The sequence below is a fragment of the Xylocopa sonorina genome, chromosome 1, assembly GCF_050948175.1.
Source record: "Xylocopa sonorina isolate GNS202 chromosome 1, iyXylSono1_principal, whole genome shotgun sequence".
Lineage (NCBI taxonomy): Eukaryota > Metazoa > Arthropoda > Insecta > Hymenoptera > Apidae > Xylocopa > Xylocopa sonorina.
Window position 1 is genome coordinate 18,070,164 of NC_135193.1, and position 18,334 is coordinate 18,088,497.

At 45.2% G+C, this 18,334-nt stretch overlaps 3 protein-coding genes and 1 long non-coding RNA gene across 6 annotated transcripts in view; 1 reads left to right on the forward strand and 3 right to left on the reverse strand.

Annotated features, from left to right (window-relative positions):
• Positions 1–702: 702 nt before the first annotated feature.
• Positions 703–6,108, reverse strand: LOC143432611 (putative inactive tRNA-specific adenosine deaminase-like protein 3). 2 transcript variants are annotated; one of them, XR_013103048.1, is made up of 2 exons: positions 5,864–6,108; positions 703–1,143 (listed from the first exon to the last, which is right to left on the reverse strand). XR_013103048.1 is itself a non-coding variant. In XM_076909369.1 (2 exons), the coding sequence occupies exon 2, from the start codon at positions 4,052–4,054 to the stop codon at positions 2,795–2,797; it is 1,260 nt and encodes a 419-aa protein (XP_076765484.1). In that variant the 5' UTR covers positions 4,055–4,059; positions 5,864–6,108; the 3' UTR covers positions 2,646–2,794. The 2 variants fall into 2 exon arrangements, 1 of the variants encoding a protein (XP_076765484.1); XM_076909369.1 differs by lacking the exon at positions 703–1,143 and adding an exon at positions 2,646–4,059.
• The window catches only part of LOC143432643 (uncharacterized), a 100,302-nt gene continuing 87,947 nt past the window's right edge, over positions 5,980–18,334 (forward strand). For both annotated transcript variants that reach the window (XR_013103052.1, XR_013103053.1), the window contains exons 1-2: positions 5,980–6,305; positions 6,493–6,638. This is a non-coding gene — a long non-coding RNA (uncharacterized LOC143432643). The remainder of the gene's footprint in view (positions 6,306–6,492; positions 6,639–18,334) is intronic.
• On the reverse strand, positions 7,050–13,470 carry LOC143429622 (uncharacterized). The gene is given in 23 exon segments (XM_076905303.1): positions 7,050–7,276; positions 7,360–7,514; positions 7,578–7,592; positions 7,594–7,676; positions 8,067–8,188; positions 8,271–8,542; positions 8,639–9,253; positions 9,312–9,553; positions 9,625–9,924; positions 10,001–10,193; positions 10,261–10,379; positions 10,444–10,639; positions 10,711–10,775; positions 10,853–11,048; positions 11,118–11,236; positions 11,299–11,442; positions 11,515–11,716; positions 11,758–11,876; positions 11,937–12,296; positions 12,382–12,577; positions 12,670–12,947; positions 13,012–13,173; positions 13,254–13,470. Coding segments are annotated over 23 exon segments (4,557 nt in total). The 5' UTR covers positions 13,462–13,470; the 3' UTR covers positions 7,050–7,080.
• LOC143423475 (uncharacterized) lies at positions 13,809–16,141 on the reverse strand. The gene is made up of 5 exons (XM_076894848.1): positions 15,504–16,141; positions 15,172–15,417; positions 14,711–15,087; positions 14,482–14,636; positions 13,809–14,398 (listed from the first exon to the last, which is right to left on the reverse strand). The coding sequence occupies exons 1-5, from the start codon at positions 16,111–16,113 to the stop codon at positions 14,092–14,094; spliced, it is 1,695 nt and encodes a 564-aa protein (XP_076750963.1). The 5' UTR covers positions 16,114–16,141; the 3' UTR covers positions 13,809–14,091.

Genomic DNA, 18,334 nt, shown 5'->3' on the forward strand with positions numbered 1-18,334 from the left:
TATATTGTTCGGTGGTATCCTTTGGTGGGCGAACCGTCAGCGAGGCGAATCTTCTTTCGAAATCAATCGCGGAAGGAACGAAACGTTTCGACTTCGTTCGTACTGTTCTGGTTGATTATCCGTAGGAGTGCTCGGTGCTACCGTTGACCGACTTAAACCGACTGAGATGAACCGGACTAGGCGGATCTCTTTTGGTTCTGTACCCTTTGCGAGCGACGACGACGGACAGAGCAAATTGCGCGACACTGGCGACGTTAAAACTTTTCAACCGAATACTTCAGCGATGTCTTCTGTCTAAGAACGATCCGGGTATCTGATCCAATCGCGACCGCCGGTATTAAAAGGCTGACCAATAGTGTCTACGCTGGAGGGTCGACCCGACCGTCAATTGGAACCACTCAGTGCTGATGAGCAAAATGTGACTCGGTTTACCTCGTAAAATCGTCCCGCATTTGCTCGCGTACTGAATTCGAATTTCGATCGAATACCTGATACGTTGCGTCTTTCTGCCGACTGTTTCCGGAACGTACCTTTATTTACGGTTATTCAGCCTGGTTCATACGTCTTCGTTAATAACTGATAGTACGATGATGTTGTATACGACGATTTAACGAGCAGTCACGTCGTAAAAGATACCTGTTTGCCACGTGGATTAATTGTTGCGCGAAACGTTATCTGTCTCTCTTTTCTCTCTCTCTCTCACTCTCCCTCTACGTGGAATATGATTTTGTTGCAAGATTACGATCGCGAGATCAGAAGAATGTAAAGGAAAACGTTTCGTCCAACCCCCTCTCCTTTCGAGTCAAAGCTGAGAAGCGACGAAGGTGCGAAAGAGAGGACGTCGATGCGTTTCCGGGTGACGTTATTGGAGCCACGTGCCAGCTGGTCCAACGAAGGACGTGGAACAACTGTTAGTCGTCGTTAGAGCATCTTCAAACTGTGCGAAAGTGTATTTGAATAAAGATTCTCTCACGTTTGCGGTTGAGTTAGACGATGGTTATTTATCCGTATCTTTATTCTCTTTTTTTTTCTCTCTCTCGTGCGACACACTTCTAGACTGCCTTCCGACGGCAATCTTAAACTTCGAGGTTGTTGTACGCCCCAGAAAATCGACGAATTAAATTAATATCGTCGAAACAGAACCTGAAACAACAAAATTAATATACGTCCAAGGAAGAGGTGCATCGTGGTGTCTGGGGGGAACCTGTTCCCGTAAACCCATATAGTCTAGTCGTTTGAACAAATCACACTTTTATTTACAGACATGGTAACAGCGTGGTGGTTATTGCGTCCGTGGAAATCTTTGATTACAATCTACAGGGCAAGGCTTTCATCACCATCGACGGGTTTATCGTGAGAAACATTAGTTAAATCGTAGCTGCGGTTGATGCTGTTCGCCGTGCGACGAACTCGTCGCCGCGCTTCCTAATTCCCCGCAGCGTCGTTTTCCCTGTGCGTCTTCCACTGCCTCTACGTGTCTTCGCACGTACATCCGTTCAACGATGCTGGCCAGCTCAACGGGGTTAGACGTCTGAAGTTTCGCTGATTGAAGTTAATCCGCGAGGTCATTGTTATACGCGCTACTCGCTTCTACACAAATTAAACGGTGCGTGTCTTGTACAGGAAAGCTCCGCGGAACAGCGGCCATCGTCGTACCAACGGCACTCGGTCTGATCCGCGCGGACGACCGTCGCGGTGAGGAACTCCTCGTTAGGAAGTCCTCGGCGACGTTTCGACCGGTCCTTGGGGATCAACGACCACCGACGAATCGCTTCGCGACCTTGCCCCTCGCCGCAGCGAAGATTACGACTCGGTTCCGTCGACGAGGAACATTTACTCGTCCGCTGGACAGCTATTCGTTCTACATTGACGTCACTTTTGTAACGGAGCGATCTGTTTGCGTAGCTAATGGAATAATTTCCAGCATCGTCGATTCGGTTGATTTATGCAACCGATCGAGCGAGCTCGCGTGTCGCGATAAATCGTCTTTCTAATTCGTAATTTCTGTTCGTAGTCTGGCCGCTCGGATCGTTCCTCGAGGAGGCCAGGAATATGTTTTCAGCACTGATGTAACCGTTCGAAAAGAACTGTTTTAATTAACGAACTGCGAGTTGTCTCTAAGCCGTATTTGGTTTTAAAGAACGTTACGTTTGCCAACGGAACGATCTTCCAGGGATGAACAAATTGGAGATGATCACGGCGCTTAATTAAGCTTAATTCGAATGATACCGGAGCAAAAGTATTCGAGAACATGATTTTTTCGATCGTTCAACTAGGAACGCGTTATTGTATAATAGACGCGACTGTTATCTCGTCGCGTAGATGAAGGAGTAGTAGCAGACACGGGTAGAGATCTCTATTCCTGCAAATTACACTAAGACACCAAGGTCGTACATATATCTGCCCGGTAATGGACGAATGCACGTCCGAACCACGTGTAAGATCTACTACGCCGCCGGCATTTGATTGAAATTATAAACCGGCTACATTGATGTTATAGCACCGCAACTAGACTAGCTTACACCGAGACAATGCCAGGGACGGGTCTTTCGTAGCTGAGATTAGCAGAGGTTTTAAAAAAAAAGCCACGATTACGGTTGGGGAATTTCATGGGAAACACGCGCGGCGGCTGTGCTGGAGTCGTTTTTTAATTTCTAAAAATAGGTACAAAAGATAGGTTAACATATTTTCCTTGTACTCTTATGACTTTCGTTCCGTTCCGTGAATCGTTCATCGGATCGGTTAATCGAGCCTTGGGAAATCATAATCAATTATTGCGAACGTACGGGGTGAGTCAATTTATATTTCTGTGCTGTACGTCTTGCAACACTTGCCGACATTCTCGCTCCAGAACGCCGCTCCAAACTTGATACCGATGATTCAACCCCGGAACAGCGTGCAGAACCGTCTTCGAGCCCAGCAGCCCTGTGTTTTCATTAGGCACGCCGTAAAATATCCTGGAGACCCTAGAATGCAAGAGCGCCATGGCGCAAAGAGGGCAGGGCTCCCTCAGGAGAAACGTCCAATACCCCGTGCATAAGTAAGGGCCGCACTTTTTCGCGGTGCTCGCTTCAATCTGCTCGGATCCCTCCGAGTCCATTGTCTTTGCCGAACAATTATTACTCCGCCCCCGTCTAACGACACCGGACTTCAAAGGCTCCTCTTTTGGTAGACTAATCTCGAATAGCGACGTCGGGTAACAAAGTGGAGCCTCCTCGATATACTTTCGTTTGATCCCGGTTTCCCTCGTCGCGCGGCCATCCGTTTCCCTTTGATCAGCGTGCAGAGAACTTTTCGATTCGCTGCCGGTCCGTCCCAATTTTCCCTCCAACTTCCAAGCACCACCGCCTTGGAGTTTGGCAACAAGATCCACCGCTAGCATAGCCGCGTGCCACATCGGATGCTGGTCGATTTTCGAGGCGGCAACCGCGAGGACTCTTCCATCCTCCGGGTCAACGATCACCGCGCTGCCGTTGCAATTCGAATCTCCGCAGGCTTCCAACCTGGCTGCGTCCAACGCGATCCTCATATGCCTCTCTATCAGATCTAATTGGTGTTCCGTGAACACCGATCCATCGACCAGACATTCAACGTTGGGATCAGGGTGAAAGTTCAAGGGCCAAATCTTTGAGGCTCGTGCCGCTTGAACTTTCGTTCTCGCTGCTCTGGCTGGTACCTTTAACACGTGAAAGTCATCCTCCAATAAGGAGAGATCGAATCCTCTTTCCTTCAATACAGTTTTCAGCCCATCTTCGCTCAAAGTGCATTCTTTCGATGAGATATCTGTTTCTTTTGATAGTCTCGAAGCTTTTAGTGGCGCCAGTAGCAGTTTGTTCGACGAGCAGCGTTTCAGGTGATGGAAGCCCGGTAGAACGGAGGATATACTTTGGATAGCGATCGAGGTGTCCTTTTTTTGCTTGAGTAAACCCACGTAGACATCTTCGAGGGGTAGATCATCGACGAAGTCGGGGTTTAAAATCGGTCTTGGCATCCACCCTCTAGTCGTGGTTCCCATTTTACCCTCCTTGGCGTACTTGGGCAAGGTGACCGCCATCCTTCCTGAAAAGACGGTGCCTTCACTTTTCGTCGGTTCATCTTCCGTCGACGCTTTCAAAAGCTCTATCCCCAGTGTCTTTTTAATAGCATCTTAACATCGTCTCTTCCGTGAAGCTTAACTTTACTCGATACACGGTTATTTAGTCCCATATTTGATATTCAAATTAGCGATAAGTGAGTCGGCGTGATAAGAAGAAGAGGCGGAAGAGCGTTTCACGGCGTGCACGTTTCGTGGGAGAAGAATCAGTTCGTGGCGGTGCACTTGGTACGGCTCGCAGGAGGAGAAGCGATTTTAAATTGCTGTCAAGTTGGGCCACGGTCGGATCGATTGTCAGAGTTAGGCACAATTGTACATACGTCGTCGATCCGCGAACGAACGAAATAAGGTCTTTATTGCCAGCCCGTTTCGATCCTGCGGCGATCGCTTTTCAATTTAAACCTGCGGAGGGAATGATAGCCACGCACGATCGTGAAATCTTGAGCTATCTCAACGGTTTCACGGACGACAAGTACGACTGTTGGGCACGAGTCGTGAACTGGGCCTTCGAGCGACCCACAGAAGCAATTGGTACGCGCGCTGGAAATTTTATACATTTTATCGACGATGTTGAAAATGAGATACCGAACCATGATGGAGATCGAGGAAAATCGGCGAGAGACCAGGGAAATATTTGTTAACTTTGTGTACCGGTGTCTTATTATCAGACGAGCAAGATATCGTAGAAAGTAGGTCTTCTCCAAGCATGATTCAAGACGAGTTCAACTCACAAGGGAATAGGTATAACCGTTTTGGTCTCGAAGTCGAGTGTGACACTCGAGGAATGTTTTAATAAATGGAACAAGCATCTGTTAAATAAATATGATAGACGTGAAACGTTAGTATCGAAAACGTTATTCGGCGTGGTCGGGAAGCAGCATCTTAGAGCGTATTAACTGAGCAACGGGTGGAAAATATGCCATGGTCGGATGTTCTGTGAATGGATAAGTGAGTGGACAGGGCAGATTAAATTATAAAACGTTCATAGCGTAATAGCGTGCCACGAATGCGAGGTTATTGTTAAAGATGGTCATTAGGCGACTGATAATTTTATTATGCACCACGGTGAAAGAACGCGATGACCGAGCGAGGTTCATTCAAAATTGTTGAATTAAAGATATCAGCACGCTAATGTACGTTTTATAACGAGATAAAAAAGACCTGATCCCATACGTTTTATCGATAACCATCTGGTATCGAGAAAACCGAATGCGAATCATGGTTAAAGCATTAGAAACAGCAACTCGGCTCGAACGATTCAATGGCCAAAGTAAAACGTTGCGTTGTAATCGTTTGGTGACAGAAGCAGCGACAGGGACAAGTCAAATTTCGCGCTACGTTACGTCACCAAGATGGTGCTGGCACATTCGTGCGAAGCGTGTTCCTTATATAACAGAAAAGAAACAACAAGCGGTCTCGAGTGACGCAGCACGGGTAAACGTAAACTCCCCAAGCGAATGCACTCAACGAACGAAGCCGTTGACGATAAACGCAACCTCGTAAAAACTTGTAATCAATCGGAACGTTGCGGTCCCCTTCGTTCGGGGAGGCTCATTTTTTAATGGGTTCTGTTCACGTGCCAATATGTCTTCCCTGGCCTTGAATCAAGACGTGACACGCGTGTCCCGCATCTCGCACGCTTGTCAAACAAAACAAATCGACTCGATCGAGGAAGACGTGTTACGTTACGATCGAAGTGGCACGATCGTGACACCGATGCACGTGCACGCTCATCACGCGAATACCATTGAACACGATGAAAAATCTTACCTGCTGCTGTGAGAACGTAGCTTTCAATCCCTGCTTTCCAACTGGTCGTTTCTTGTTCTGTCGGACAAGTGGATCGTTCTCAGCCACACCTCGCACACCATTCGATACTTTTTACACTTGACCACGACACACGAATACCACGGAAAAGCACGTGAATATATCCGCGGAGATGGACGTTTACAGGAGGTCGACTTATACCTTTCGTGATTACGAGTTATCGGCGCTACTGGCCTGCCCTCTGTCGGTCGCTGGTCCAAGCTCCCGACTGGAGGAAGGGAAACACAACCGCACCACGCTCTCTTTCTTTTCTTCTTTTTCTTGTCAATTCTTTTTATTTCTACTTTAACAACACGTCGTGTAAGCTGACTGACATCTTCACGAATGCGGAGGACCAACGATTTTTCCCGATCCTGTCACAAATTCGATGCTTCCTGCGTGGAACGTAAGTAGTCGCCGATACACTGCGTTTTGTTTACACGCTGCGTATTATCAAAGTCAGATTTTGCGATGTTAAACTTTGTCCGCGTGTAAATACGGACGCAACGAGTCTGGTTTCGGATGTTTCAAAGCCGCTGAGATGTTCTTACTTTATCGTTCGATATTAATATTATACTTGTCCACGTTAACAGGAACGGAAAGACTTCAACCAGCCTGTCGTTTGGCGCGAAAATGCGGATGATAGCGTCACTGGTTCTCTCGATTTATCGACGTTTGCACACGGCGCGAATTCCATCGGAATCATCTCGTGACAAATGACTGTTCATCTTCGAATTTGGTGAGTACATTTTTAGTGATCATCAATTGTCTCCTTCCTCGTAAATAATCGTACGTCCATTAAAATCGATGTTTTAACATCGCTGCGATTCAACGAGAGGAAGATGCTTCTTTCTACGAACGGTACATGCGGTTCGTGATGTAAAGGAAATAATACCAACGACGAGGTCGTTACTGCATATATTATCATGTATCATGATAGCATTCGTGGGAACGAAAGTTGTTCGTCTTGAATACACGAAAGTAAGGGAAAATAGGAAGAGTATTAAGTAATTACGTGATAACATAATTTATAATTTAAATAATACAAGCACGCTAATTTAGTATTATGCGCATAAGTTAGTAATATATGTAAAATATTGAAAATTATTTAACCGAAATACTTTAAATATGGTATGGCTGCGTCGATACCCTATGCGTTCCTAAAAGCAAAAATATACGCGCTACGTCATCGCTAGCATAACATTTTTAAACGATACTACAAACACGTTGAATCGAATTATCAATGTCTTGACGAAATCAGGCCTTGATTTTCTAATAGCGTAAATTGCTAAGTAAACATCGCATTCGCGTTCTATAGTCGTTCTTTCCGAAGGAAAACTCAACGCTAAATAAAGTCCACAACCGGTTACACCGTTGCTAATTGGAAAGAGGCGATTTAGCACATCTTGCAATAACCGTTCAATTTATATGAAGATATTTCTGCAAATTCTGGGACTCACTGGCAGAGAACGACGATAGGCTCGTCTCGCTTTGAAATTCTCTCCGCTGCTTGCCATAGAGTTACCAACGATGAAGTCGTAGGTGGATCTTGATTTCTGCCAGTTTCCCATTCCGTGGAGCATAGAATCGTTATTCGCTGTTCCGTAGCAGGTCTCTCAAACCATTTATGTACAAATCGGTACATTTCACTCTCCGTGAGATAGAGTCCATGACTCACCTGGGAATTATCGGTGGAGTATCAACTTCTGCGTCGTGTGGCTTTCAAATTCAACGAACTCTTTCGCCTAGACGTTTATATATGGCACCGGTTTAAATTCTTCGCGTGATATAAAAGGGTATAAAAGGGTAACGTGTCTACTAATTAGTTTTATGATATCGAGCGAACAAATGTTTGTTCGCTTTTCACCATATTAGGCTTTTGGCTCCTGATTGCCTCCGTTTCGGAGGATACGTCCACTATCCGAAAATAATTTTTTAGAAAACGAGACGTTCGATAATGCTTTTAAAAAGTATTTTATTCTCTTAATGTGACTAAAGAATGAATGAAAGACAGTCACGTTGTACAGTGCATCGAGCAATTCGGAATCGATCGCATGTTTGAGCTAGTCTTCAAAGTGAAATGTTCGTTCTTCTTTATAAGTAACATCGTTTTTGTGTGTCGAGTTATCGTCACGAGGTGCGTTTTCATATGATAAATGCTATTTACCGGACGAGGTAAGTGAACTCCGCCTGGAATTCGATGAGATCGATTCTCGTTCAGAACTTTGGGGAACAGTCTCCAAAGGCACTTCGTCCTCTGCAACTATGTGCTCCAGAGATCTGCTTCTTCTTCTTCTACGATTAATATAACAGGTCTTGGATTAGCTATTTCATTTATTCTTTAAACGACGAGCGCAAAATTCGGTCGTACCTTCGAAAAGAGTAAAAAATTGCTCCCAATATTCCAATAATAAGAAACGAAATGGTCACGTGCCAAATTATGTCGTACCGCCTCGGCACCTCGTTGATATAAACCGATGCTCTGTTCACAATCACGATCTTACTATCCTGTCCTAATTCCTGGTTAATCAGCACAATAACCATTACTTCGTAAATCTCTTTTGACTTAAGCGGGCAATTCTTTGCAGGGCCGTACATCTTGTTATCGCCTATCGTAAATGTTTTACCCGCGAACTCGTCGGTCTGTTGCGGAGGAGAAAGTTCGCTCGATAAGAAAACGCTGTTAATTACATTTTGCGAAGCCGGGGGAATCGTTGCGCAAAAACACGGGATACTTACGGAGAACGAGGCGGCGTACCAGAAGATCTCATCACGATCGATGCCTGCCTTTGCACGTAGATCGGGGATCAATTCCACGTCGTTCTCGCAGGTCTTCGGACCTTTTACGAGCACGTTCGTAACGCTGTCTTTCGTGTCGTTCACAACGGCGGGAAAGTGCAACGAGATCGTCGAGTCTGCGTCGCCCGGTTCCATTGTTAGCTGCCTCTCGAATGCCATCGCTAAAGGCGTCTGAACATTTATTACCTGTTGCTTGCTATATTTCTCTCCATTCGTGACGGATTGAATTGAAATATCGTAAATAGACGCGGGCGATAGATACAGTTTCTCGTTGTACCGTGGTTGGTACTCCTTAACTTGGTATTCGTGAACCGTGCCGTTTTGCGGCCATTCGGTTTGCATTTTGAGACGCGACGATATCATTTCGATGAGTATTGAAAATTTCTGGAGACGCCCGTGAGTTCTCCAAGGATGATACCATTCGAGATTCACCACTCCTTTCTTGAGAGCATCGGCGGTAAGCTTCTCTGGCGCTTCTGGCTCGACTTCCTCCCAAACGATCGGTACGGTTGACAACGTACCAGGCGTTGATACGTTCGCGTTTACAGCCGCCACCTGAAACACATTTGGTGTCATCGCTCGAGATTAATAACAGATTGAAGCCACAGCGTACCGCGATTAATTCAGCTGTTCGATTAGGCTGTTTAACAGCAGCGCAGATATATTCGTCCCATAGTTGGCAGCGTTCCGTTGATTGTATTTCTATTACAGTTTCGCACGTAGTGTTACAACTGCTCACAACGTAATGCTGAATTTTACCATTGGTAGGTGGTGTCAGTTCGTGCCATCTTAAATACACGTCGTTGGTTTCCGAGTCGATTTCATAAATTTCTAAATTTCTTACCGAAGGCGGAGCTATCGCAAATAAATCTCGATTGTTATCTACATTTTTACTCTCATCTATTTTACTTCTATAATAAGCTAACCTTTAGGGGCAGTGGTAAACGTAAGTGTCTCGTAACACGATTTGTTATATTCCATACTATTAGATCTGACCGTATAGACGTGTGCATTGTACGTTTCAGCCCCATAAAGCGACTCGCTTAAATTAAAAAAGTATTTTGTAGTTTGTCCCGTGAGAGTAAAATTCTCTACTGCCTTGCTGACACCAGTGACGATGATTTTCGCAGCGATAGGCCCAGAGATCGTAGTGCAATCTCTTGGAGCGTCCCACATAAGTGTATTGTTCTTAAATCTAAAATTACTGTATGTTGCGGTTGGGATTTCTGAAAGTATAGGGGTTCCACAGTTTGTCCAATAAGACTTTTATGTCATTTAACAAAGATCGAACGTTTCGTTCACCTGTCGAATTCGTGGAAAACTCGATCTCTCTTTCCAGTTCGGTTTTCGAAATGTGGGCCACGATTGTTGCTACGTAACGCGTATATGGGATCAGGTCCGAGAACGTGATGCTAGGAACCGAGGTACAGCCAGAAATCTTCTCGCTTTTTGGAGACTGGAGCTTCAGATTCTCGCAGCCAAGGTATGCTTGCACCTTGAAACAGGCACGTTAATACGTTGTCGATTGACTCGCTGATTTCTATAACTTTGTGTTTGGTTACCCGCAGTTCAACTTCGTATTTAAGTATGACTCCATTTGGATTTAGAGGGGGATCCCATTTCAATGTGACTTTTGTATTCGATCTCAATAGCGCTTCGATATTCCTCAGTTCTGACGGCACTATTAATCGAAACAGATACCTTAGAATTGCCAGTGATCACGAAGTTAAGTCGCGTATAATTACCTTCGTCGACAGTTTGAACAACACGCGAGAACAGAATCGTTGAACCTTTATTTATCGTGATTTTGTAGAAAGTATACGATGTCAGGTTTGTAAGTTCCAGTGGCAGTTTAGTCAAGTTTCCTTTGCTAATTGCAGCCCCTGTAGTGTAATTTTGAAGTACGAAATCGTACCATCTATTCGGACAGATATACTCCTCCTGAAAAGGTGTAACATTTCACTTTAGCACGATACATTTCTCCGAGAAATGATAGCTGATTAATCACGTACAACTTCGTCACCCCTTCGCAGTGTTAAACTAGTGTTCCTCATTTCTATCAGGAAATCCTTAGTTGCTGAAACATTTGGTACTTTCTTTAGCATCGTTAATTTGATATTTATCGGTAGTTTACTGAAAGTAGCGACAGCTCACAAATGCAGGGAGTCGTAAAATTCTTCCACTCGCCATCTATGGAGACGGTTTTAACGGTTTCGTTGATATACAACGTGCAAGAAACTCTGTAAGAAACGCCCGGTTCTAAATTATGCATGTGTCCAATTATCGTTGAAGCGTTCTTGAATATCTCAACACGGTTTCCAATGGGATAGCTTTTGGTCTCTTCTTCTTTCTAATGGAACGATACAGTCTTTTATGTAACTGCAATAGGGACGTATCAATAAAAGAATATTCCAATTACCCATAAATAAAATTGATAGCTAGATGACACCAGTTTATATTCCTCCCTCGTTGGAAGGATCGCGCGGATGCTTGTTTCATTCATAAAATCGATATCGGGTGATGGAGGAGCGTCTATGCCTTAAAACAGATCCATCGGTATTTTTATCAGCTTCGCATATCATTAATAGCAAATCGAATACCTGTTTTACAAAATGGCGGTACGTGGTATCGTTTGGAATTGTCGCAGCCAGATTTACAGTGACCCGTTACAAAGCTACAGTTGTTTAGATAACACGAACCACAAGTTTCAAAGCACATGTATCCGTATTGATCAACCATGCAATCTGTAATCAAGATCTATTAACAAATACGACCGCCTCCCAGTACTCTCTCGCATTGCGATATAGGATCTTTACTAGAAGAGCAATCCGGTTCCAGAAAGCCTGCTGGACACGTGCAGCCGTTTTCATCGCACCTCACGGTTCCTTTGCAGTTTTTGTTGCTCTCCAAATGGTCCTGGCAACTTATAGAACAGTACGGTCCCACCTTTCCCTCGGGACAGTGCCAATCATCTACGGGAAAGCCGATCAAGTCTCTCTGTTCGTTTCGATGGGTGAACGGGGAAAATATGCAACATTACCGAAAGTGAAATCGTACACTGCGATCGCAGATTGAGCGCGCACGATGATGTTCTCATCGTTCAACATTTTCTGGCACGTCACGGTCGGCCAAACGTTGTTATGTTCCATAATCTTTATCTTACTGTATCGTGTAGTGCCTGCAAATGAGTTTGCCATTGTAGTCGTGATCCAGTCTGCAAATTATAAGGCAGACGCACCTATTGGTGGGCATACGCGGACGCTGGCCACAGCCCACAGCGGATTTTCGCTTTTTCCTACCAGCTCTGGGATTAATTTAACTTTGGCCGAGATTCGCTTTGCGTTCATGAAGTCAGCCGAAATTGTTTTGTTGATTCGAACGTGTCGCCACATGGCCAGTTTATGGGGCTTTGGTGCAGAGCTTTTTATTCTTTCAACATATCCTACCTTGGTCTCATTAAGCGAATCTACCAACGTTATATTCATTTCGCATTCCGCGCACAGTCCGACTACTAGTTCTATACAGAGATTCTCGGTGTTTAAATCCAAGGTAGGACTTGTTAGCGTTGCGTTCGGGACAGTCGTGTGAAGGAAAGTATCTGGAATAAAGATGCGCGACTCTACGTGGATACGTATTCTCTTTTTGTCGATCGATTACGACCGAACGTTAGACGAATAACTCACACGTGTGAATTCGAAATAGCACGGAGGATCGAGTGCCTAAGAATAAGTTAAAACGTAAATTTGTATCGTCCCACAGTCTATCCGTGTCCCTGTACGTCATAAGTAATTTCTGGCTATCATAAACCGATATAGTTTTTAACGTTTCGTTCCACGTGATAACGAACGTCCTCCATTCCTTCTCAGAAAGCGCAATATGCTGTGTTATAAGATAAGACAAGATTAGATAATTATATCTATTTAGTTAGATGTTTGAATATGTATCGTTAACACGTAGTGTAGAAGTATTACGGTATAAGAAGCCCTAAACGAAGCACATGACCTATACGTAGTATATTTCGTCAGATCTGGTACACCATAAGCACACTTCCGGAGCGCAGATTTCGCGTTGGACCAGCCACCAAGGATAATCCAGTAACAGTAACCTTTTTCGTAGCGTTCACTGTTGCACAACAGTATTAGTGCATCTTTGTATCCACGAATCGAGAGCGCAATAGCTCCCGAATGCGAGAACTTATCAACCATAGCGTACTTGCTTATGTTACCGCTGTAACTGTATTCTCTGAAGCCTAAAAAGAAACTCAATTGTTAGCTCAAGCTCGATCGAATTGTTATTGGACGATCAAATCGAACCTTCCCATCGACGATCGAGCACTGGTCCCATAGGTGTCTCTTTAGAGTTTGTTGGTTTCCAATGTTCAAATTGCCACGTTGACGCGTATTCGTGCCAATGTAGATCATCGTTTATTTCCCCTTTCTGATGCGCGCTACTCGACTCGTTTAGTAATTGAAAGTCTGCAATGCGTGCATATTCAAGACATTGTAAACTTTGCATCGGTTTGCCGAACGAACGTTTTCATTTTGTAGAAACTTACCAGCCTCACTTTTTTCAGGAAATAAATGCCACGTGTTTTGGTAATGAAGCTCCCCGTTCCATACTAAACTTCCACCATCGTCTTCTGATGCGCATAACAGGTTTCTTATTCTATTCTGCGTAATGCTCTTTTTCCCCGTGAAGACGATTAGATTTCCAGAAATTATGATTCCTTGCGTCGCGAGAACTAATATCGCTAACAATTTCATTGTCAATGGTGGTATCGTTATTTGGAACACGTTCGTATCACCATCAGTTCGATAAAAAAGAAAAGTTTGCAAACAAATTGGATCTATCGCGATGAACGTTTAACGTGCTTCTGACTTGAATACTAATATTGAGTGAGTAACGAAGGAAATCGACTTCCTGCAACGAAGAGCCTATCTAATAAAATTAACAGTAATAAGTAATAAGATAATACACTTGTACGAGTGATAATGTATAAAATAAATGCTATGCGCTTAGATAGGCCTTCGGTGGAAATGATGCGAGAAGGATGTAGAAATTTTTATTTGAAAATCGATACAAAATATACAGGACCTTAAAAAAGAAAATACAAAGTGTTGTATTTAGGTACTTGTGTCATGAGCAGGTATTATAAATTGATTTCTCTTAAAATAATAATGCGTTTCGGGAATAAATTGTCCCCTTATATAGTACATCATTATTATAATAATAAGTGTTCATTCTCTCTCGACGAAACAGTAGACTAGGATTTCGATGTTGTTCAGTCGGACATCGTGTCTGCACAGGAATAATTCCAATCGATAGAATCGCGGCTGGAATTATTTTTAAACAGGGCGCTTCGAGAACAGATATCCGAAGACCGAATACGAGAATCAGGGTGAGAGACGAGGTATCCACGAGTGCACCCTTCTGTGCCGTCCTAAGTTGCATCTGGGAGACAGGAGCGCGATTAACGCCAAAATAGCACCCAGTAAGGAAACTCCGCATAAGGCGCCAGCTGTGACATCGTGAAGAGGGGTGCCAGCTTTGGGCGACTTGGCAGCAAGTAGTAAAAGTCCTGCGCAGCTCAGCGCCGACAGTCCAGCTAATCCGAGACCCGTCCAAGTTTTCCTCAGCGTCCTGCAGGCCCCGGCTAACGCGCAACAGGCCCCACAACCCGTAGCGCTGTCATAATAGTACCTGAATATAAACGTTCACCCGTTTAGCGTCTGATACCGGACAATCAAGCTGCAGTATTGATCTTTTTGTTCGCGTATAACTACTTTCTTCCGTGCATCCAAGATAAATACAACGCCAGACCGCAAGTTAAGATTCCAACTAGTACCAACAAGAGAGGCGCGTTTCTTCTCTCGTTCTTCTCTAAACCGCTGGCCAAGGTTGTGTTCGCGTCGCTGTTCGGCGGTGACAATGGTGGTACCTGCACGATTGAAATCATCCTTTCATTTTCTGCTCGCCACGGTTGCGTAATGGGGGGGAATGAAATTTACTTACCACCGCGGTTCTAGCAATAAAGGCGCTTTCCACGCTTTGATAGCCATTTCTTTTCTGGCCGGCAGGTATCACTTGATACCTCGGTGAACCGGACACCATCGGCATAGACTCTGGCCCATTTTCCATGTACGCGTAACGAGGCGGTGGATCGCCGTGACCCATCGTCACAAGGTCGACCGGAGCCGTGCCGACGTATCGCAGTCGGCCGCAGTTGCTGGCTGGACAGACATCCTGCTGTCTGGACGGGTTTTCCAATAACGGTAGACATCTTCGCGCCGATGACTCTTTGTTCGGGGTGGAAGTTTGAGGCCCCGTGGGGAATCCACGGCTCTGCGGAGTTCCTTGAGGCGTCGTTCGAGTCGGACTAAACGTTCGACCTGCAATTTTCGTAGTAAACGCGTCAATTCTTATACTCGACGCAATAGTACGATACGAATAATTTTTGACTAAGAAATGCTTACCAGTTGGGGAGCCGCCTGGTGTAACCGCTCTTCTTTGTGGGGTACCGGTTTGATTGAAAGATTGTTGCCTCTTTGGAGATAGAGTCCTCTCTTCGGATCTGGATCGAGGCTTTCTGGGAGTGGTCAATATCTCGTGCAGTTTTTGCGTCGCTAAGTTATTTCTCGGTGAAACCGATAGCTCTTGGCCGTTTCGTTCCGGAAGAGCTGGAGGGTCCTCTTCTTGCAGAGGCACTCTGGCGTAACGACCTAGTAACACGTTGCCGCTTTATTACCGCGCTCGCGAGGAAATCGTAGCAGTATCTCCGCACTTTATCACCGATTAATCAACTTACCCTGAGGCGTGTTAGTGTACCTCCGCACCGGCGATACGTGTTTCGCCGTGCCCCATGTGCTTTCCTCGTCCTGGTAATCCTGATCACCCGGTACAATGGCGTATCTTCCGCTGTTGTTTCGACAACTTTGCATCTGTAACTCCCGTCCGTCGTCTTGGTTGGTCGCCAGCGCGGAACGCTGTTGCACCTGCTGGTGTGGAATGAATTCGTACCTCGAGGAACCCCTCCTCTGCAACTGACCCCTCTGCTCGTCCTGTATGTACTCGTACCTTGAACTTTGATTATACACCGCCCGGTGCTCCTCCACTGGAACGCTTCCATACCTTCGATGCGTCGGGTAATTACTGTTATCCTCTAAGTAGCAGTATCTATCTTTGACTTCGCAGCTCTCGACCCTACCCTCGGTCGGTCCTTGAAACGCGGGGTTGCTCTGCCCGCCGTTGCACTGTAGCTGCAACGGGGGCGGCGGTGGCGGTAAATCGTCGCCACTTTGAAACTGCGGCGGCGGTGGTAGATCGTTAGCTTGATCTTCGGGTATGTACTCCGACTGGCGACAAAACGACGGGTTGGTGTAACAATGCACCGGCGCTGGTACCGACATTTGGGCCATCCTTTCGTCGTCCCGTAGCAGTTGGCGAACGATTACGATAGTCTATCACTATTAACCAATCCCTGGCGTGACGCTCTGCTGGTTTAACGTTCGTTTCACCAAAGGCACCGGGCACGCTGTCTTGATAAGTCGCGTGCGACACTGGACGTAAACGAATGACTCTCTATTAAGACGCGCACGACGTTCGTCACGCACGTTTAAAGTTTCTCGTAGCGTTCATCGTTTAGGGAGGACTTCAGTGACGCCACTTGATATTCAGGATTGATTTTTTCGGTTCACGAGGATCAGTAAGGTGCTGCTGACGAAGGAGGGCGGTATCCAAGTCTCGAGGGAGAATGTCACCGTTCGCGTAGGTGGCGAGATGATCTCTTGCGTGGGAATACGATATACCTTGCACATTTTTTTTCAATTGTCGTGTCCCTTGGTGAGCTTCTTATCAAATCCCGCCAAACCACGTGTTGCTTTCGCGTAATAAAAACTCACTACCTCGAACACTGCGGCAAGTTACAAGTTTTCGAAATCGAATTCGGTGTATTGGATTAATTACATTTAACAAAATGATTCGTTGGAGTATTTTTGCAACTTTTTTGTGGACAGTTAATGAGTTCGCTGGGGCAAAGTCCGATGCTCGAACGCGTTCGATCCGTGCAGTACGGTTGCCTCCAACAAACTGCCACATGAGTTCCCTTAGGAGCAGATGCACGAAGGGCGTTTCTCCAAGCGTTTCCACTGCACGAGCGTATGTGTATGTGAGACACACTACCTGAGGGGTTGTCAGAGGGTTCACATAATACGGGCCTGGTGTGCCGTCACAGGGTGGCGACTCTGTCATCTATAGTGTGTTCCATCCAACGTTTTCAATGCTACTGCAACCCTCGACGGTACGTTAAGGAATTTATATGACCCTCGTTGCGCCTCTCGTGCGACATTTAAATTTTAAATCCCGCGCGCTATATCAATTCTAGCAATTCAAATGGTTTTTCTCTTCTGTAACATTCTGTAAAGCGTATGCGAAGTAATTGAAGATTGCCGAGTTAATGGTTACGTTCATTGAACTGATTTCAGCGCGATATGTTAGGCGGTATAGTTGGTCGTTGCAAGAAATGAAGCGTAGAGAACATTTTTGGACTTTCTTTTCGATATATCAACGATCCAACCACTAACTTCAATTCTCTATCAAAATCTGACGATATTAAGACTTTATCATTAACGTTTCTCGCGTTCGTCGAAACGATTCTTTACTCTCGGAATAAATTGTTCCCTATAAATGTACAGTGGAGAATCAGCCTTTGTCATATGAGCATCGTAAGAGAACTTCAGTGGAGGGTACTATAGACAATTTTCTGGGCAGCTGCTGCGACCGTTGGGACGCGTGCCCCAATCGTAACAGCTGCTCCAACACAAATGCACCCCGATCACAAACACGCTCTTTATCTTTCACTCTTCGTGCACCAAATACACTGTTGGCGCGTATGTAATGGCGAACGCCACGTTAACGGACGAAAAGTCACTTCTTGGAACACGATACGTTAAAATTCCGGCCGCAAATTGGCCGACATATTCCGGAAGCTGGAGTTTTTCGGAAATTGCGTCCGGAGACTTGAATGCCCTGCGAGGGCGTTGTTTAGGGGCCTGCTCGATTTGCTATTAGAATCGTTTGGCTTTCAGCGGAGCTGCTTGATCAATGTTTCAACGAGTGGAATTCGTTTTTTTTCAGAGATTCGACAGGACTGAATACAAACACATTCGAAACAGCGAACCGTGGTGAAAATAGAGAGGGATCGACTTACAATAGAAATCGAGAACAGAAGAAATATCCATGAATAGGATACTTACTTTCTTCTCGCTGAGATCGTACACGTTTTCAGCTGCGTTTTAATAAATGATAACAAGTATTCATATTATCGTAGATAATATACTAGACGATGCAGGCATATTTTCTAAGCTGGTCATAACGCGTTTCTTTTCAATCTCGCTAAACGTATAACGTAGAAATTCCCCGTTACTCTCCGTGGGATTAAAATCAGTCTCCACGAAAGTGTAGCAGATTTTCTGCTCGAGCGATCTATCAACGGCGGAAGGAATTTTGTTCCGAAAGATCGTGAAAGTGCACTTTTCTCTTTTCTTGCGGTGAACTCGAGGTTAATATATTTCTTCAGCCATTTTCGTCGCGTCCGCGCCGATTCGTTTCCGAATTCTTTGTCCGTTGAATAGAGTCGAC